The 22300-nt window shown below is 41.1% G+C and overlaps 1 protein-coding gene across 4 annotated transcripts in view; it reads left to right on the forward strand.

Moving 5' to 3' along the window:
* The first annotated feature begins 11937 nt into the window (after positions 1–11937).
* The window catches only part of LOC134315173 (kinase non-catalytic C-lobe domain-containing protein 1), a 61274-nt gene continuing 50911 nt past the window's right edge, over positions 11938–22300 (forward strand). For all 4 annotated transcript variants that reach the window (XM_062996189.1, XM_062996190.1, XM_062996191.1 and 1 more), the window contains exons 1-2: positions 11938–12344; positions 18663–18861. In XM_062996189.1, coding sequence (XP_062852259.1) covers positions 12240–12344; positions 18663–18861 — 304 coding nt within the window. In that variant the 5' untranslated portion in view covers positions 11938–12239. The remainder of the gene's footprint in view (positions 12345–18662; positions 18862–22300) is intronic.

Raw genomic sequence — 22300 nt, forward strand, 5'->3', positions numbered from 1 at the left:
CAGGAAGAAACCTTGAGAGGAACCAGACTCAGCAGGGCCCATCCTTCTTGGGTGGCCTGGAGGATACTTTAAATAAATACACGATTTACACAAATCATACAAACACAGAATTAAATGATCTAAAAGTCATAACTGGTAATAAATAGATAAATAAACAATTAAATAATAATAGAGTTGTTATCCGCTCTAGTCTTCAATAAAGTCTGTAGTGATTTCTTGTCGTTGCAATTACTCCAGACCCGTCACATCTGACAGGAGCAGCATCGTTGTCCCGGCAGTCTCGACTTTAATCCTTAACCTCGGCGGGTAAACAGGTTTCCATCAGAATGCCCTCGGGGTAAAACAACAGAGAATGTAGTTAATAATGTACAATGCTAGTTGACAAACAGTTTTACAGAGAGTTTTAGACTCCGGCAGCCCTAATTATTACAGCATAACTAAAAGGGAGAGCAAGCAGGTAACAAGGTCATGAAGGCTTTCACAGGACATCAGCGCCCATCTCCCCACCGTCATCAAACCTGAGTGATCGGACAAGAGAGGCAGGACGACAGCAACCCAACATCCCTGATCACCACAAGTTTCTATGACCAAGAACCCCCAAGCTCTGCGCCTTTGTCTATACTAATCAAAAGCCTGAGAAAATAAATATGTTTTCAGTCTAGACTTAAACATTGAGACTGTGTCCGAATCCCGAACAGAGGCAGGAAGATTATTCCAAAGTTGTGGAGCTTTGTAAGAAAACGCTCTTCCACCAGCTGTGGTCTTTTTAATTTTAGGAACTATAAGTAACCCTGCATCTTGTGAACGAAGTGGACGCGCTGGGCTGTAGTGATTAATAAGTTCACTCAGATACTGTGGAGCCAGACCATGTAGCGCTTTATAAGTTAGTAAAAGTATTTTGTAATCAATGCGAAATTTAACTGGCAGCCAGTGTAGAGACGATAGAACAGGAGTAATATGGTCAAATTTTTTAGTTCTAGTTAGCACTCGAGCTGCTGCATTTTGAACTAACTGGAGTTTGTTTAAGGATCTACCAGAGCATCCTGTTAGAAGAGCATTACAATAATCTAACCGAGAAGTTATAAACGCATGGATCAGTTTTTCGGCGTCATTAACAGATAGTATATTTCTTATTTTAGAAATGTTACGCAAATGATAGAAAGCAACTCTAGTAATATTATTAACGTGTGTATCAAAGGAAAGATCTGAATCTATTGTGACACCTAAGTTTTTTACATCTGGGCTGGGAGTAACAGAGAACGTGTTTAAGTTTAGCACCAGGTTAGACAACTTGTCTCTTGCAGCTTTAGAGCCAACAAGTAAAACCTCTGTTTTATCTGAATTAAGTAAAAGAAAATTACACGACATCCAGTTTTTTATGTCGTTTACACAATCTTCTATCTTACTGATTGTGTCAGTATCATTTGGTTTGGCTGATATATACAGCTGTGTGTCATCTGCATAGCAGTGAAAGTTTATGCCATGTTTATGAATAATTTCACCTAGTGGAAGCATATAGAGTGTAAATAATAGCGGTCCCAGTACCGACCCCTGTGGAACACCATACTTTACTTTTGTAGTTTCCGAGCATTTATTATTTACATAAACGAATTGAGAGCGGTCAGTCAAATATGATTTGAACCAAGAGAGTGCGAGTCCTTTAACACCTACTGTATTTTCTAGCCTCTCCAGTAAAATGTTATGATCGACGGTATTAAACGCTGCACTAAGATCTAATAGAACAAGTAAAGAGACACATCCATTATCAGAAGACATTAAAAACTCGTTAACTACTCTAATTAATGCGGTTTCGGTACTATGGTTGGGTCTAAATCCTGATTGAAATTTTTCATGAATACAATTTTCATTAAAATAAGAACATAGCTGTTTGGAAACAACTTTTTCTAATATCTTTGAGACAAAAGGAAGGTTTGAAATTGGCCTATAATTAGATAAAACATGTGGATCAAGATTAGGTTTTTTAATCAGGGGTTTAATAACAGCACTTTTAAACAATTTAGGTACATATCCAAGGCTAAGGGATGCATTGATTAATGTAAGCAGGGGCTCTACAATAGCTGGGAGTAAATCTTTAAGTAAACGAGTTGGAACAGGATCGAGTATACACGATGATGACTTCGATGATTTAATCAACACAGTTAGTTCATTTTGGGAGATTGGATTAAAGGAATTTAGTTGGATTAACTCGTTACTGTTATCATCACTGTTCTCACCAATGCTGCTCAGAGTGAGTCCATACTTAACATTGGCAGGTGACACACTCTGACTCTGAAGTCGTATTTTTTCTATCTTGTCATTAAAGAATTTTAAAAAATCATCGCTGGTACAGTCAGGTGGTATATTAGATTCAGTTTCATTGGCGTTTTTAGTTAATTTGGACACTGTCTCAAAAAGGAATCTGGGATTGTTTTTATTTTTCTCTATTAGGGACGAATAATATAAAGATTTAGCTTTTATAAGTGCATGTTTATACTCAGTTAGAGCATCTTTCCAAGCAATCTTATACACCTCCAGTGTAGTGTGATGCCACTTGCGTTCTAATTTCCGTGCTGCTTGTTTAAGTGTGCATGTGTGGTCATTGTACCAAGGAGCAAGTTTTTTCTCCCTAATCAGTTTAGTTTTAAGTGGGGCTACGTTATCTAAGGTTGTGCGCAATACAGTCTCTAGGTTTTGAGTTGCCTGATCTAGTTCTTTAGGTTCCGATGCTGATATATTTGGTAATTCTGGTAGGCAGTTTATGAACGCTGCTGCAGTTGCAGATGTAATAGTGCGCTTATATTTAAAACGATTTGGTTGCTGTACCTTATTGGACAGGGACACTTCATAAATTAGTAGGGAGTGATCAGAGATTAAGTCATTCTGTGGAACAATTTCCAGGTTGTCTATGTTTATACCATAAGTAAGTATTAAATCTAAGGTATGTTTACAGCGGTGAGTGGGTCCTGTTACATTTTGGGTAATGCCTAAAGATTCTAAAATAGAGTCAAACGCAGTTTTGAGTGGATTACACTTATCCTCATAATGGATATTAAAGTCACCAACAATTAAAGCTTTCTTAGTTGATAAAACTAATTTAGAAAGAAAATCGGCAAATTCGTTAAGAAATTCTGAGTAAGGACCAGGGGGTCGATAAACAGTAACCAGTTTAAACATACTAGTTTTATCAGATGAACATTTATTGGCTATGTCAGAGATAAGAACTTCAAACGAGTTTGTTATGGGAGTTGATTTTACAGTGAGACCTATGTCCTTGTCATAAATTGCGGCTATTCCTCCACCACGACCACTAAGACGTGGCTTATGTTCATAACTGTAACCCGGAGGAGATGCTTCATTTAAACCTAGATACTCATCAGGTCTAGCCCAGGTCTCGGTTAAACAAAGTGCACTAAGACTATTATCTGTAATTATTTCATTTACAATTACTGTTTTGCATGCAAGTGACCTGATGTTTAGAAGTCCTAACTTTAGTTTAGCCTTACTAGGGTTTTCATGATGCTCATTTAGATTAATTTTAATTAAGTTATTATGACATACTTTTTGATTTTGTTTTGGCTTACACCTGCCACGGTAAACAGACACAGTCTCAATGGTTTGTGACCTAAGGATTCCGGGTGACGTCCGATGGCGACTCGCAGACAGTTGGTTAGGCCTGTTAGTCTGCTGCCTGGTCTTGGCTCTGGATAGTCATTTAACACTATCTGCCGCTACACTAACGCGGTGGTAAAGCCTGTCACCTATGCTGCAAGAAATGCGAGCAGCACCCTCCCACGTGGGGTGGACACCATCCCGCTTCAAAAGACCAGGCCTTCCCTCAAAGGTGGACCAATTATCTACAAAATCAATGCAGTTTTCTGAGCACCATTTAGACATCCAGCGGTTCAGCGACAACAATCTGCTGTAGGTTTCGCCACTGGGTCGAATCGGTAAGGGGCCAGAGCACACTACTGCCTCAGACATCGACCTAGCTAACTCACACACCTCTTTAACATTACTCTTAGTAACCTCAGACTGCCATAAACGAACATCATTAGTGCCGACGTGGATAACAATCTTCGAAAATCTACGATTAGCATTAGCCAGCACTTTCAGGTTTGCTCTGATGTCAGGCGCCCTGGCCCCCGGAATACAAGTGACTATGGTTGCTGGCGTCTCTATGGGGGTTGCAATACGCATGTGTCGGAGCTGAGAATCTCCTATAACCAGAGCACTTACATTAACAGGCTTCTCAGCGGGTGGCTCACTGAGTGGGGAAAACCTGTTGGACACGTGCAACTGAGATGGTCGGTGCTTTGCCCTACGACTATGTCGCCGAGACGTCACCCAGTCGCCCCGCTGTGAGGGCTCTAATGCCGGAGTCTGGGGTTCTATACCTGAACTGCTGGCATTCGGGACTGCTACAGCTGAATCTAAACACTCACTAGTAGTAGTCTGTTCTAAAGCCCGAATGCGCCCTTCTAACACTGAGATCTTCTCCGTCAGACTAACAACTAATCTACACTTATCACATGTAAAGTTATCACTAAACACGGAGAAGGAATAACTGAACATATTACACTCGGAACATGGATACAGCGCTCCTACTGGGGCCATAATAACAAAGAAATATACTTAGCTTTACAAGATGAGTTGGAGATGATGTTTATGTTGGATTCACCGGCGCTTCTGCTGGTAGTCACAGAAGAACGGCTTTAATTCCGGATGAAACAGGCAATGATGAGCTGGAATACAAAAACCACCAACCAAACCAACACAAACGCGCTTCGTTCGGACAAAAGCGGCTGTAATTCTAAAGGAGAACGGTGTTATGCGCTGGTGTACAAAACAAATAAACGCGCTTCCTACGAACAGAAACGGTTATAACTCCCCACAAAACAGAGGTGTTTTAAGAGCTGAAATACAGAACACAACCAAACACAAACGCGCTTCGTGCGGCCCGAAACGGTTTTAATTCTGGATAATTAAGATGTTTATGCGCAACACAGCACGAATTTACGTTAGTAAACACAAGCGCTTTTTTACGATAAACAAAATAAAACTAAATCAACAACACACGGAAGATTAACGTATAAATTATATGTTTAAAACATACGTATATAAAAAGTTATTTAGCTAAAGGCTACAAACAAACAACTAGGCTAGCGTCTCAGCATGCGTACCACCGGAAGTGACGTTCACAGTGTGTGGACACGGTATTTAAAAACTCCAGCAGCGCTGCTGTGTCTGATCCACTCATACCAGCACAACACACACTAACACACCACCACCATGTCAGTGTCACTGCAGTGCTGAGAATGATCCACCACCTAAATAATACCTGCTCTGTGGTGGTCCTGTGGGGGTCCTGACCATTGAAGAACAGGGTGAAAGCAGGCTAAAAAGTATGTAGAGAAACAGATGGACTACAGTCAGTAATTGTAGAACTACAAAGTGCTATAAAATAGACAGTGAGTGTAGAAACAAGGAGGTGCTTTTGATGTCATGGCTGATCAGTGTATATATTTATACATGCATTGTGGCTGTTTAAAGTATTCCTTCCAAAGTACTCTCCCCTAATCTGTATGATTATTTTGTAAGGGTACATGTAGTGCCATCATGGTCATAGCTAATGCAGGTTTTACTTATCCCTCTTATATTAAATGCCACTCGCAGTCTTTACACTTTTAAACTCTATGCACGGACTGTCATAATTACTTAAGTCATTTACACCCCACACCATACGTAATAGCTTCCTACTGACGTCTGAACGGTCTATGACGTCGACTGTCTGTGTCATGTCTGAGGGACATCAATAATGTAGCGGTCACTCCCAGTGTCTCAATGTCAGCGCTCACACTGGGTTGCTAGATTGGTTAGTTTGCTTAATTCGGCTTTGGCTGGTACGTTGGTCTACCCAATTTCAGAAACTTTTCTGACTTTGACTGGTTGGGGATAACGATGCTGGTTCACACAGTTTACTTTTTTGTCGAGTGTTACTGAGATAAGTAAGTAACCCAAACGATAAATGAATACATTTAACAAAAATAAACAGTCTTACATATTAGCTAAAAATAACCTGAACGTATTTGTTAGATGAACTTACAATCACGTGCACCAACCAGCTTCAGGATCAATGCGCCATTTAACCGTTTTCTGGCTCGCTGTGTGGGTGTGTAACGCAAATCAACCACATTACTGTTTAAATGAATTAATTATTATAATTATATTAATTATTTCACCAAACATGTAGTTCATCAAAGGTCACTCACACCTGGAGGAATTCCAGCCTGAAACTACCATAAACACACGAAGAATATGTGAGACTCCTCACAGGCTGGAAGCCAGGAACATTCTAGAAAAGTGAGAACCCACTTAACTTACTTAGCTTGCTAAATAGCGTTTTTCATACCTACTGTACCAAAGTTGTCTTTACTATTTTAAACATGACAAAATAATAACGTCGTTTGTAGAGTACGAATAAAATGAGCTTTGTAATTGAAAAATATCAATTTAAGTTGTAGCTCATTTGTAACATCATTGGTTATTTTAGATGTACAGTGGAACCTTGAAACTCGACGTCAATTGGTTCTGAGAGTGGCGCTAAGTTTAAAAGGCGTTGAGGTTCAAGGTATTTTTTCCCATAAGAATGCATGGGAAACCTGTTAATGTGTTCTGTGGTCCCATGGCTCTGCATATATTTTAGGTTAATGTAAAATAATGGGGTTGTTTTTGACACTTAAACACTGAAAATAAAACAGATATAATATAAAAACACTGAAATACAATTAAAAACAGTTTTTTTTTTAATCCAGCTAAACCTAGATACATGTGGATCTTTTAGAGTGAATTTGACACTTATTTCACACTAATGCAGATTCGTCTCATTTGCACACTTTGATGACGTTTTACTGCTTAGCTCAAGTAAAGCGCTGAACAAAGCAGTTGTTCATTGTTAATTTGAAATTAAATAAATCAATTTTTTGAAAAAATTTCTCGACAAAGGGTGTTGAGTTTCAAAGATTTTGAGTTTAGGGGACGTTGAGTTACAAGGTACCACTGTGCTGGGAAATATAGAATCTTCAAAGACTGGAGGTGAATGGAAAATTTGGCCCACTAGCTCAGCTGTCCAGAAGCTCTGTTGAGTTGCTGTTCAGTGGAAAACTTCAGAAAAAAATTTTATGACTGCAAAACCCTACAATTTTGCCGTAATTTTAGGTCTTCTTTGTTTTCTGTATACACTTTTTTTTTAGCTAACTCAATTACTGAGTTATGGTTGGTGCAACAAGGTGGTGCAGTAAAATAGAAAAATAGCATAAGATAAAATTAAAATGGGCCTAGTTTTATTTGGCACAAGGCATAAACTGGACATTGATCCAACCCAGGGCAACACATACATTTGCTGTATATAATATTACATACATTATAAGTGAACTGTATGTACATGTATGGTAAGTTTAATAAAAAAAAGTTTAAGCACACAGCAGCATAGGTCCCTAGGACCTTAGTTTGATCATGTGAGTTTTGCATGTTCCTCATATTTCTGCTTTTTTTTATTATTATTCTGTTATTATTACTGCATCCCAAAAATATGCACATGTTGTTTGGTTGCTCAAAATAAGTAAATTAATGCGTTGCCTTGGGTTGGATAAGTGTCCAGTCCATGGTAGGGGAGACCGGGTATGGTTGTAACACATTTTGCTTCAGCACCTGTAACTCACTGAATTTTTGAGCTAGAGTTCACAAACTTTTATACAAAGTACACACATATGTTCACTACAAATGGCGCTAATTCAAACCTCTCTGTGATTACCACAGACCTTGTGAGTTGATGTCAAATACATGGTGTTCCTTTGTTACAACCTACCCCACTACCGGGTAGGTTGTAACACATGCTGGGGTAAGTTGTAACAATTAGACAAAAGAAACAAAAACAGAGGCCACATCATGCAATATGCTTCAAAAAGAGCTTTATTGAAATAAAAGAACAATCCAGAACAATGTCTCTCTCTCTGTGACTAACCATAAATCAAATCCACTTTCTGTTTGGCTCAGGACTGTGTGCATGTGTATGTAAATTAGTGTACTAGAACAAACTTCCTTAATGATATGTATGCTTAATGAACACTCTACTACAATGCACCTGTGTAAAGAACATGTAGGCTACATGTAGGTCAAATTAAAAACGACGTCAGTGTGTGAGTGTGTGTCTATCTATGTGTGTGTATTCTTAATCAGAGTCACAATGGTGACAAATTAATGTTGGTAACCCTGGAGTGCAGGCTTGGTGGGCCCAGAGACTGCATAGGGCACATTTTACCCACACTTCCTTTGGCTTTGAGTTGCCAAATGGCTCCATACAGACAACACAAAAGTTTTCATCGTCTGAGGTCTCAGAATCCTCAGTATTGGCTTTCAACATTTTCCTGGTGGGCTTTCTCATCTTTTTCTTTTGCTTGCCTTTATGCTTCCCCAAGATACTCTTTCTTGCATTTTTGCTTCCTCTTCTTTGTTCTTCTTCCATCAGTGCTTGTTTCACTGGTGTATCGGTGAGTATTTCAGACTTCCTCTTCTTCCTGACACTGCCAGTTGTTTTCCTTGGCCCTGCTTTTGGAAATGGCTGTATAGCCGAAGGACTGAATGCTTGACCTCGAGACAACCCAGATGTGCATGGCTCATCTGGAGCACAGGACATGGTGACATGAATTGCAGAGGAGCCAGAAGTAACCAGGTAGGATGAAGGAGAGGAGGCAGTCTCCAGGTGAGCTGGATGAGAGGAAGCAGTCGCCAGGTGAGTTGGAGAAGAGGAGGAAGTACCCAGTTGAGGAGAAGAGGCAGTCGTCAGGTCAGTTGGAGGAGAGGAGGCAGTTGCCAGGTGAGTTGGATGAGAGGAGGCACTCCCCAGGTGAGTTGGTGGAGACTGTGGCTGGAAAGCTTCAGATGTCAATGGTATACCAGGGTCTGGACGGTCAGTGACTTGTGAGGGTGCATAGTCACACTCCTCAAAAATGTCAGGATTGAAGGGCCAAATACCTGTGGATTGGAAACCGGCTTGAATGTTTTTGGGTGTTGCAGCTGCAGGCAGAGCAGTCTTCACAATACTTGGAATATCATATATCGTCATCGTCTTGGCAGGATTCATCTTCATCCAGGCATCACTGGCAGTATTAACCATTTTCTTGAATGGCCCGTAGACACTGCGATCCAATGGCTGAAGTTTATGGCTGCAGTGGGGGGGGGGGGGGGGGGGGGGTAAGTAGCACAATCCCCTTTTCTTTGCAGAAGTCAATAGCTTTCACAGATATATGTGAACAGTGGTTATCCAGCAAAAGCAAAACCTTGTTCTCTGGGCTGACCTTTGTGTGTTTTGCAAAGTGAAGAAGGAATAAGAGAAAGTCTTCCACTTGCATCCATCCCGAGGCGTTACCGCTTCCGGCACTCCCTGCTGGCCCACTCTGAATAAAGTATTCCCTGTAACGTTTACGGGGGAATACGAAGAAGGGAGGAATTGTATTTCCCAGTGCTTGCACAGCACATGCTACAGATACGAGCACACCTCTCTCACCTGATGTCATCGCACCCACCTGTTTGACTCCGCGACGTGCAACAACACGGTCTGGTGACTGTACTGTTGTTACACCAGTTTCGTCTACATTCCACATATCGCTCCCATCAAAGCTGTATCTCTCAATGACCTGTCCAAGGCTGTTGAAGAAACGTTCCACATTTGTGCGGTTAAAACTTGTGGCCCGAGTAAGGCTGGTTGCCTCTGGACTCCTCATTGACAGGCTGGGGTTCCGCTTCATAAAGAATGTGAACCAGTCAGGCCCTGCCATCTGCTTCTCATCCCATGTTTGTGGGTGTTTGATGTTATATACTACTGCCAGTTGATATGCAAACTTTCTGACCTAAAATAAAGTGGAATAGAAAACCTGAGTACATAGACACAAAAAGTTTTTCAATTTGTCTGACACCTACACTAGTATTCAATTCTTCTCTGCTCTCCAGTGACTAAACTGTCATATGCTTACCTCACATGGAGTGAGTCCATAATACAGGTCTGCTGCCTGAGTCAAATAGTCAACCAGCACTTCCTCCTGCACCTCAGAGAAAACTTTGTTGCTGCTCCTGTAACCTACACTGGGAAGATCACTGGACCCCTGGTCTCTCAGCTTTTGCAGTGATTTGCAGTATCTGCTGAGTGTTACATGGCATATCCCATTTCCCATGTCCCATATACATTTGCAGGCACACCTCTGTCAGTCTTTCTTTTCCACTGCCGAGGCATTCTGCAAGGTTATTAAAATCAAGAAAGTGTTCTTAGTTGTATGTAAGGGGATGGTTGTAACACTTTTTAAAGATGTGTTACAACCCACCCCACCCCTGTTAGCCATTGTTTAGCTAGCTATATTAGCATAGTGGTTTGAAATTAGCAGGGGAAAAATGCATCACATTTTGACTGAAAAACAACAATTTAATGTAATATAATTTACATGGTTTTATCTGCAATACTATAAGTACTAAACAAAATATAGTCTTGGTTGAAAAATTTACTTTCTTACCTCAAAATCAGTGTTTTCTTTATAGAACCTGCATGCGCCTATTTCCAGCCTTGACAACCACCATGTGGGATTGGGGAGGAAATGGGTAAACACTGGAATGATCATATGACTCCTATCTTATCTGTAATTGGTGGAATTGGTGGTGTTACAACTCTCCCCATGTTACAACCATACCCAGTCTCCCCTATATTTACGCCAAGTACAACTGGACCCACCGCGACCCTGTCTAGCATAATGCGGATTTTGCAAATGAATGAAAATCTGGCAACCCTGGGCAGTGGCCGTGTATGTAAAACAGAGTGTTAATTGTGTGGGTCCTGCTTGTTCAAAAAGCATTTAAAAAAATCATTTCATATTCATAAACCACTTTATCATGGTCAGGGTTGCAGTGTGTTTGATACATTTGGAATCATTGTCCATGGTGTATGTATGCCTTGTGGCAAGTAGAACTGGACCCACCGCGACACTGTCTAGCATAATGCGGCTTTTGCAAATCAATGTAAAATCTGGCAACCCTGGGAAGTGACGGGTGTATGTAAAACAGAGTGTTAATTGTGTGGGTCTTGCTTGTTTACTTAAAGCAAAGTTACTAAAGTTACTTAAAACTACACGTTCAATTTTTTTAAAAATAATTTCATATTTATAAACCACTTCATCTTGGTCAGGGTTGCGGTGAGTTTGGTTCCATTTGGATCCATTGTCCATGGTGTCTTTATGCCTTGTGGCAAGTAGAACTGGACCCACCGCGACCCTGTCTACTGCATCCTAAAATATGCACAGGTTGTTTGCTTGCTCAAAATAAGTACATTTATGTGTTGCCCTGGGTTGGATCAATGTCCAGTTTATGGTGTGTTTATGCCTTAAGAACTTGACCCACCCCGACACTGTCTAGCATAATACGGCTATTGGAAATGGATATTGCCAAAATCTGGCAACCCTGGGCAGCGACCTGTGTATGTGAAACAGAGTGTTAATTGTCTGGGTGTCGCTTGTTTGCTTAAATAATTTCATATTTATAGACCACTTCATCTTGGTCAGGGTTGCAGTGGGTTTGGTTCCATTTTGAATCATTGCCCATGGTGTATGTATGTCTTGTGGCAAGTAGAACTGTACCCACCGCGACCCTGTCTAGCATAATGCGGATTTTGCAAATGAATGCAAAACCTGGCAACCCTGGGCAGTGGCCGGCGTATGTGAAACAGAGTGTTGATTGTGTGTTTCATAGTGACACACAATAAGTGAGTTTGCGCGTCCACGCAATTGTTCAGCGCATGCGTGAATGAGTGAAGGCGCGCGGCACCGCTCGTTGCCATGACAGCAGAGTTAACAAACTGTCCTGTTGCAGTGCAGTGACTGACAGCAGCAGGTCGGAGGAATATCTTAATCTTTCTCTTTATTTCTCTTTATCATCTCAGCAGCAGATCAGCACCTCCATTAGCTTCCTCCCTCTTCCCAGTATTCAGCAGCTCTGTCCCGCTGAAGATGACCTGAAAAAGTCGTGTCCTGTTTTCTCTCCAGCCTCGTCTTCAGTCGGTGAGATAAAGCGAGGATAGGAGGAAAACCCATGCGCGGTCACGCAGCACCTGCACCAGTCTTGTATTTACTCGCACAGGACCTGTGTGTGTTGTCGGAGATGATTTAATTGTTCGAAGGAAGGAGAAAAAGGAGAAGTAAGCAGAGATGAGCACCTCAGATGGAGGAGAAGCAGCTCTGGGAGGTGAGGGGGAGGATGAGGAGGAAGAGCGCAGTAAAGTTGATCGTCTTCCGCCGCTCATGGAGGATGAGGTGAGAAATCCGCATTGATTAAAATGCATTAAAATGATCTACACAGTACACTGTAATACTAAACCTGTCTAAGTTCTGTTTTTACTACAAAGACCTCGTTTTCAAACGTTAAATTGCGTTAAAGGAGCACTGGACAGTATCTGAAACATCTGAAAAACGCTGAGTCAACCCTTCTCTTACCACAGTCATTACTTTTAACAATTGTAAACAGGGCAGCACGGTGGCTAAGTGGGTAACACAGCAAGAAGGTCCTGGGTTCGATCCCCAGGTGGGGCAGTCCGGGTCCTTTCTGTGTGGAGTTTGCATGTTCTCCCTGTGTCCGCGTGGGTTTACTCCCGGTGCTCCGGTTTCCTCCCACAGTCCAAAGACATGCAAGTGAGGTGAATTGGAGACACTAAATTGTCCATGACTGTGTTTGATATAGCTTTGTGAACTGATTAGTCTTGTCTAATGAGTAACTACCGTTCCTGTCATGAATGTAACCAAAGTGTAAAACATGTTAAAATCCTAATAAACAAACAAACAAACTTTGGACGTTTGGTTGCAGTCAACTTGGTAAAATACATGGAAAATGATCATGGTTGATATAGTTCATTACATCGTTTGCCCTTATGTTCTATATTTATTAGCTTTACTGAAACTTCTACAACTGGAAAAAAAATTATATTGTCCCTTGATTAAAGTCTCTGAATGTATCATTAAAGTACTAAAGCACTGCAGGAATTAAAGTAAAAAAACAATCTGAAATTATATATGATTGTTAAATGTATTGAATTAAATAATTAATGATTAAAAAATTAGAATAAATACAAGCCATCTTACACTAAGTAAAGACTTTTCAAGTTATGTTTGATATTACTCATTTATTCATTATGTTTATCGCTGCTTTATCCTACATTTACATTTTCGACATTTAGCAGATGCTCTTATCCAGAGCGACTCGGACCACCCACCACAATCCTATTCAGGGTTGTGGTGGGTGGTTGGTATTAGAATCTGCCTTTTTTATTTTATTTATTTATTAGGATTTTAACGTCATGTTTTACACACTTTGGTTACATTCATGACAGGACAGGTAGTTACTCATTACACAAGATCAGTTCACAAGTTTAATGTCAAACACAGTCATGGACAATTTTGTATCTCCAATTTACCTGAGTGCATGTCTTTGGACTGTGGGAGGAAACCAGAGCTCCCGGAGGAAACCCACACAGACACGAGGAGAACATGCAAACTCCACACAGAAAGGACCCAGATCGCCCCACCTGGGGATCGAACCCAGGACCTTCTTGCTGTGAGGCAACAGTGCTACCCACCGAGCCATCGTGCCGCCCAATCTGCCTTTTTTAAATCCATATTTTATACTGTATTATATTTACTGAACAAGTATTATAGCTAATTTGATTTACCTTCTTTCTTTTAACATAAGCCAGTAATTACACTAGGCTTCCTAGATATTAAATTGATTTTTAAAAAACTTAAACAGTAAATGGTTACCTTGTACCTTGTACCTCATGCAGGTTTCTGATACATTCGAATTGTTCGAATTGCCAGGTAACTACTTTGGAGGATAAAGGTATGGGAGGGGGATAAAGACTGCAGTTTAGAACAAAACAAAAGTGTTTCGCCCACCTCTCCACCTCTGCAACTATTGGCAAGTAGTGATGATAATAATGGGTTGACTTTGCTGCTGTGACTAGACAAATAAGTTTTAGGTCTGCATACCATCTGATTTATTGAGAGGCTGAGATTCAACTTCTGCATTAAGCCAGTACAAAGAAACTTATATAGGCCAGTATGTAATTCTCAGTGAGAGAGCAGTCAGAGGCTGGGCTTTTCTGCACTGTTCTCAAGGGACTTTGCCTATTTTTGCCTATTTTGGCCGTGCTTGCACTCTAACATGTCCCGGTTCTTTAAATACGCTGTATAATGTACTGTAGCTTTCTGGGTCTTGCTTGTTTACTTAAAGCAAAGTTACTTAAGTTAACTAAAACAACATGTTGAAAAAGCATTTTTTTAATAATTTCAGGTTTATAAACCACTTCATCTTGGTCAGGGTTGCAGTGGGTTTGGTTCCATTTGGAATCATTGGGAACAAGGTATGAACACAGACTAGACAGTGCGGCAATCCATAATAGAGGTTCTGCTATTCCCCCTCAGACATAGCTCTCTGTGTTGACGCCTGGCCAGCCGTTAACAATGCTGAGATATGAACCACGATCACAGCAGTGCTGGGCTAGTGTGATAGACTGCTGCACCACCTAAGTGCCCAAAACCGTATGGCAGTTAGTCTACAACATACCTAGCAACCCTGGGCACAAGAATACTCCTCCAGCCTGATGCTAAGCTATTGTGTCGCATCATACACTAACCCGTTTATTTATTTACACTTAGGAGTGAATCAGCGTAGCCAGCCCTTGCATGGGGTGGCACGGTGAGGCGTAGTGGTTAGTGCTGTCACCTCACAGAAAAAAGGGCCTGGGTTTAATTCCTTTCTGTGTGGAGTTTGCATGTTTTCCCCGTGTCCACATAGGCTTCGTCTGTGTGCTCTGGTTTCCCCACACAAGTCCAAAGACATGCAGTCAGGCCAAATGGAGCTACTAAAATTGACTAATAAAAAGTGTGTGTGTTGTACTTTAAATTTTGAGGCCTCAGTGGGTTAATGATTTTGGTTTCCACTGACCTGACTGTGTTACATCAGTAAAGATTTTTAACTATTGTTCACTGAGATCTGATGCGTGATTTAAGTGTTTCCTTATTCCTTATATAGTGGTGTATATCACTGACTCTTGTTGATGATGTTCCACTGCATTAATGTTTTCTGAGAGAGCTTTCATATTTTAAATGGTTTAAATTACTTAAGTGGAAAATGATGTAAATGACAAAATGAAGTCTCTTCTGTGATTTATGTTTTGGCATAGACACATTTTTAGTTGAAAGTGATGGAACAATGAATGTCTGTTGAAAACAACTGTTCTTTCACAGTACATGCCATCATCACATAGCAGGGAAAGAATATATTTGAGGAACATGAGAGTTAGAGCAAAAGTTTCCACCCAGTTAAAAGTTTGAGTTAATTGTGGTTCAGCTGTTGCAAAGCAAATCCGACTGCTCAGATATAATTAGATTGAGCCCTGCATCTACAATGGCATAATTTACATCTCAAAATAACCAGTTTAACACACACGTATGACACACACACACAGAAAAAGGGTCAGGCACACGTCATCTATGCTGCAATATACAAAAGTCCTTTAAGATCTGTTGGAACCATATCAAATGTCAGAAGTGGTTGAATAGGGAGATTCCCATTTTAATGACAGACTAGACAAATCAACCTATTGTTTGAAATGAATAGAGGATTTGGCTATTCGGCTTCAGCAGAAAGAAAACCGCTGGTAGTGTGGATGCTCAGCATCATTCATCCTGAAGGCTTGGGTTTAATATTACAGTCACTGTCTGCAAACTTTTGCATACTGCGAGTGCAGAGATCTACTTTGCAGTCTGCACTTCAGAACCTCCCATACAGGTTAACAGACCAGAAGTCTGGTGATTAAGAGAGCTAGTGAAATCACTGTACTAAATGCTGTTCATCATAGCTTAAATAATTTTAGCAAGGTACACTGATCAACCATAACATTAAAACCACGTCCTTGTTTCTACACACATTGTCCATTTTATCGGCTTCACTTACCACATAGAAGCACTTTGTAGTTCTACAATTACTGACTGTAGTACATCTGTTTCTCTGCCTGCTTTGTTAGCCCTATTTCATGCTGTTCTTTAATGGTCAGGACTCTCCCAGGACCACTAAAGAGCAGGTATTATTTGGGTGTTGGATTATTCTCAGCTCTGCAGTGACACTGACATGGTGGTGGTGTGTTAGTGTGTGTTGTGCTGGTATGAGTGGATAAGACACAGCAATGCTGATGGAGTTTTTAAACACCTCACTGTCACTGCTGGACTGAGAATAGTCTACCAACCAAAAATATATCCAGCCAACAGCGCCCCCTGGGCAGCATCCTGTGACCAGTGATGAAGGTCTAGAAGATGACCAACTCAAACAGCAGCAATAGATGAGCGATTGTCTCTGACTACATCTACAAGGTGGACCAACTAGGTAGGAGTGTCTAATAGAGTGAACAGTGAGTGGACACGGTATTTAAGAACTCCAGCAGCGCTGCTGTGTCTGATCCACTCATACCAGCACAACACACACTAACACACCACCACCATGTCATTGTCACTGCAGTGCTGAGAATCATCCACCATCCAAATAATACCTGCTCTGTGATGGTCCTGTGGGGGTCCTGACCATTGAAGAACAGTATGAAAGGGGGCTAACAAAGCATGCAGAGACACTGATGGACTACAGTCAGTAATTGTAGAACTACAAAGTGCTCCTATATGGTAAGTGGAGCTGATAAAATGGACAGTGAGTGTAGAAACAAGGAGGTGGTTTTAATGTTATGGCTGATCAGTGTATATTCTCAAATAAAAGTGTTCATTGACAGAACTAGTGGACAGAGAGACATTAAGCAAAGCTGATTCTTTCTTTTGGGGTTATTTTGACGCATTTAGCATCTATCCTTGTTCATCCCTATCAGTAAGCATGGAACCACTGTTCTACTTTGCTGATGCAATTTACCCATGTCTTACATACACACTTTGCTACTGGATAAATAATTTAACACTGTTGTGGTTGTTGGTTTGAATTCTGCTTGCCAAAGCATTTTTATTAACTGATGCATGGTGTTTATTGAAAGTCTACATAAAGACTAAAAGAACTACAGTGGGGCCAAAAAGTATTTAGTCAGCCACTGATTGTGCAAGTTCTCCTACTTAGAAAGATGAGAGAGGTCTGTAATTTTCATCATAGGTACACTTCAACTATGAGAGACAAAATGAGAAAAAAAAAATCCAGGGAATCACATTGTAGGATTTTTAAAGAATTTATTTGTAAATTATGGTGGAAAATAAGTATTTGATCAATAACAAAAGTTCAACTCAATACTTTGTAACATAACCTTTGTTGGCAATGACAGAGGTGAAACGTTTCCTGTAAGTCTTCACCAGGTTTGCACACACTGTAGCTGGTATTTTGTCCCATTCCTCCATGCAGATCTCCTCTAGAGCAGTGATGTTTTGGGGCTGTCGCTGGGCAACACGGACTCCACTAGGACACTCCAGGACCTTGAAATGCTTTTTACGGAGCCACTCCTTCGTTGCCCGAGCGGTGTGTTTGGGATCATTGTCATGCTGGAAGACCCAGCCACGTTCCATCTTCAATGCTCTCACTGATGGAAGGAGGTTTTGGCCTAAAATCTCACGATTTTGAACGGGTCATTCTTCCCTTAACACGGATCAGTCGTCCTGTCCCCTTTGCAGAAAAACAGCCCCAAAGCATGATTTTTCCACCCCCATGCTTCACAGTAGGTATGGTGTTCTTGGGTTTTTCTTATTCCTCCAAACACGACGAGTTGAGTTTTTACCAAAAAGTTCCATTTTGGTTTCATCTGACCACATGATATTCTCCCAATCCTCTTCTGGATCATCCATAAGCTCTCTGGCAAACTTCAGACGGGCCTGGACATGTACTGGCTTAAGCAGGGGGACACGCCTGGCACTGCAGGATTTGAGTCCCTCTCGGCGTAGTGTGTTAATGATGCTAGTGTGTTATTGTAGATTCACTCTTCCCAGCCTGGTGCAGGTCTACAATTTTCTTCCTGGTGTCCTTCGACAGCTCTTTGGTCTTCGCCATGGTTGAGTTTGGAGTCTGACTGTTTGAGGCTGTGGACAGGTGTCTTTTATACAGATAACGATGTCAAACAGGTGCCATTAATACAGGTAACGAGTGGAGGACAGAAGAGCTTCTTAAAGAAGAAGTTACAGGTCTGTGTGAGCCAGAAATCTTGCTTGTTTGTGGGTGACCAAATACTTATTTTCCACCATAATTTACGAATAAATTCTTTAAAAATCCTACAATGTGATTTCCTGGGTTTTGTTTTCTAATTTTGTCTCTCATAGTTGAAGTGTACCTATGATGAAAATTACAGACCTCTCTCATCTTTCTAAGCAGGAGAACCTGCACAATCAGTGGCTGACTAAATACTTTTTGACCCCACTGTACAAATAATAAAAGTTAAATGTCCAGTTGTGGATGTAATTGTGATTTAGTTGCTTTAAGCTCAGTTTCAAGCTTCTGTTTCAGGTAGTGTTTCTGCAGATGCTGAAAGACTGAAAGGAAATGTCATGTGGTGATCTAGTAATGTTCTGTACTTTTGTACCTCCTAATGTACACTCGTTTTCTTTCCCCAGGAGAACGTGTCTCTGGCAGATATCTTGTGTCTGAGAGACAGCTGTCTGTCTGAGCAGGAGGTTTGGGCGGTATGTGTGGAGTGTGTGCGCTCTCTACAGAGTATTTTACGTTCTCCACTTTTCCATTCTCTCTGCATTACACCCGACACCCTGGCCTTCAACGCTCATGGGAACGTGTGCTTCATAGAACAGCTCAGTGGTTAGTAGACTTCGAGTACCTGTGTGTGTGTTTGTGCAGTCCTGATGTCCTCTGAATTATCATTTCAAATTACTCTTTACAAGTGCTGCTAAGCAAGGACGGATTAAGGGGGGGGGGCCCCACTGGCCCGGTCAGTAATCCAGCCATGCTGCTAAGCATGAACCACTAAAACAGAAATTCTCCAATTTTCAGTGTCAAGGCTCATCTGAGCTTTGTTACTATGCATAAGTGCCCACAAGCAGACAAAATATATCAAGTGAAGCAGAAAAACAAACAAAATTATATTTAGAATTTGAATCTAATGAATTTTAACATCTAAAAAAATCTCAAAAACTCTGACAATACCCACACTGTTAAGTAATGTGTGAATATGGATACAGACATTCAGTGAAGGTAGCAAGTATTTAACCAATTTTGTTATTGTTGATTAATATCAGCGGGATATTCTGCTTGCACACCAGCACAGAGTTTCTGAACTCCCCGGTTCAAAACTCGGTGTTGCCACCGGTCAGCTGGGCGCCATCTAGCGGCCATAATTGGCAGTGCCTGCAGCAGATACTAATTGGCCATCGTATCTGCAGGGTGGGGACCGGACTATGTGTGGTTGGGTGGGTCTTCATACGCTGTGTAAGGACCCTGAATAGCGGAAGAGACGCTTGTGCAGAATGCAGGGGTGAGAAGAGGTGGGGCTGTGCACGTGTCGGAAGAGGCGTGTACAGCGACATGCTCTCCTCAGATGCAATCTGGCATCTCTCAGCAGCAGAAGACAAAATTGAGTGTGCTAAATCGGGAGGAAAATGGGGAGAAAATGCATATTAAAAAAAAAAGAATCTTGCAGTTGATTGTTGTTTTATCTAGTTTTATCTAGATGTTGTTTGGGTTATTCATACATTGTGTGCTAACATCACACGTAATGTTTACTTCTGATAGCTACTTTATTCAGATCATGTTTGTGAAAGTAATGTTTTGCAGTACACGACCAAAGGTTTCTAGGTGTTTTAAACCTTGCTTTAACTTCTACAAATCATAATAACTAAGATTTTTATGATATTTGGCTTGGAGTGCGTTAAAGGTTTTTGTAGCCTTTACCTGCTTTGTAGGCATTAATTAGCTTAGCTTTTTAAATATTTTGTCAGCAGCTTGAAGGAGTCCAAGGATGCTGAGTGTTAGCACAAGGTCAGAGAATTATTATGCTCTCAAATTGTCAATAGCTGACAGTCCTAATCATATTTTTTGATGTTTTAATTATGTATTAAATGCAGCCTTGTGAATTTCTGTGACTTTACAACTGGGTGTCCAAAATGGTTTTTCTACACTTATCCGCCATAACATTAAAACCACCTCCTTGTTTCTACACTCACTGTCCAATTTATCAGCTCCACTTACCATATAGAAGCACTTTGTAGTTCTACAATTACTGACTGTAGTCCATCTGTTTCTCTACATGCTTTTTTTAGCCTGCTTTCACCCTGTTCTTCAATGGTCAGGACCCCCACAGGACCACCACAGAGCAGGTATTATTTAGGTGGTGGATCATTCTCAGCACTGCAGTGACAATGACATGGTGGTGGTGCGTTAGTGTGTGTTGTGCTGGTATGAGTGGATCAGACACAGCAGCACTGCTGGAGTTTTTAAATGCCGTGTCCACTCACTGTCCACTCTATTAGACACTCCTACCTAGTTGGTTCACCTTGTAGATGTAAAGTCAGAGACGATCGCTCATCTATTGCTGCTGTTTGAGTTGGTCATCTTCTAGACCTTCATCAGTGGTCACAGTACGCTGCCCACAAGGCACTGTTGGCTTGATATTTTTGGTTGGTGGACTGTTCTCAGTCCAGCAGGGACAGTGTTTAAAAACTTTTTCAGTGCTGCTGTGTTTGATCAACTCATACCAGCACAACACACACTAACACACCACCACCATGTCAGTGCTGAGAATGATCCACCACCCAAATAATACCGGCTCTGTAGTGGTCCTAAGGGGAACCAGACCATTGAACATCAGCATGAAAGGGAGCTAACAAAGCATGCAGAGAAACAGATGGACTACAGTCAGTAATTGTAGAACTACAAAGTGCTTCTATATGGTAAGTGGAGCTGATAAAATGAACAGTGAGTGTAGAAACAAGGAGGTGGTTTTAATGGTATGGCTGATCAGTGTATTTTATAAGTTTTTTTTTTATATAAAGTAACTGTGCACTGGCAGGATGTTTAAGTGATTTGCTGCAGATGTTGTGTTTGCTTCTTTGTATTTCAAAGATGAACCTGCAGTTTGAGTAGGGTACCAAACTTGAAGACACAACTACACATGACCATGTTTAACACCCAAAAAACTGTATGTTATAGGTCAGTGAAGACTCCCAGATACGTGTCAGACTGAGAATGAGGGTTATATCTGGTAATAAGTCATAAAGTGGATAAAGAACCGTGAGAAAAGAGGAATCTGACCCATATAACTCCCCAAAAACTTCAGAGGAGGCTGGGGATTTTCAGCATACCTGGCCTACTTAGATGCTAGGGGATGCTACAGGAAAGTCATTAGCAGCATATGGTTGTGTGTTACAGTGTAATGCTGTGCTTCTGTTCTGGATTACTGCATCAGAACAATATGATTCACCCTCCAACCCTCCTTAACCTTAACATGATCAAACCTCTTTCCTAATATGTTCAGTTTAGCAAATTAATTGTGCACCCACATTTGCCCGGAAAAACTCATTTAAGTTTCCTTTTTTTATATTGTACCATTGCGTCATCCTGGTCAGGGTTGTGGTCCGGTTTTCCTGGAATCATTGGGCGAAATGCAGTAACACACCCCGAACAGGACACCAATCATTAAGGGGCCTTGGTCATCCCTCCCCTCTCTCAAACATAGCCAATCATGTCTGTATGTAGGCAACTGACTGCCCAATAGCGCCACTAGATGTTCGAATCCTTGGATCCCAGCAGTAATGGGCTAGTGTGATTTACTGCTGCACCACCTTAGTGATTAAGGATATGCTTTCACTTTAAAATAAGCAAAATCTGGAATTTTACTGTTGGTTTGTAAACATGTGCATAAGATTGCATGGAATATTTACATTCACACTTGTGGCATTTAGCAGATTGGGTTGAGTGGCTTTCTCAGGGACCAAAAAGTGGCAGCTTGGTGGTGGTAGGGCTTGAACAATCAACCATCCAATAAAGAACTCTAATCATTGAGCTACCACCATGCCTTATAAACCAATCACATTTACTCATAATAGATCTTTAAATTTCTATTTACATTTGCAGCATTTGGCAGAAGCATTTGGCAGAAGCTTTTAACCAAAGCGACTTACAATGGTGACAGCCACAATGCAAGGAATTAAGGCATGAGGGCCTTACTAAGGGGCCAAACATTGGCATCTTGGTGGTATTAGGGCTTGAACCAGCAACCATCCAATTACTAGTAAAGAACTCC

The sequence above is a fragment of the Trichomycterus rosablanca genome, chromosome 5 (assembly GCF_030014385.1).
Source record: "Trichomycterus rosablanca isolate fTriRos1 chromosome 5, fTriRos1.hap1, whole genome shotgun sequence".
NCBI classification, from domain to species: domain Eukaryota; kingdom Metazoa; phylum Chordata; class Actinopteri; order Siluriformes; family Trichomycteridae; genus Trichomycterus; species Trichomycterus rosablanca.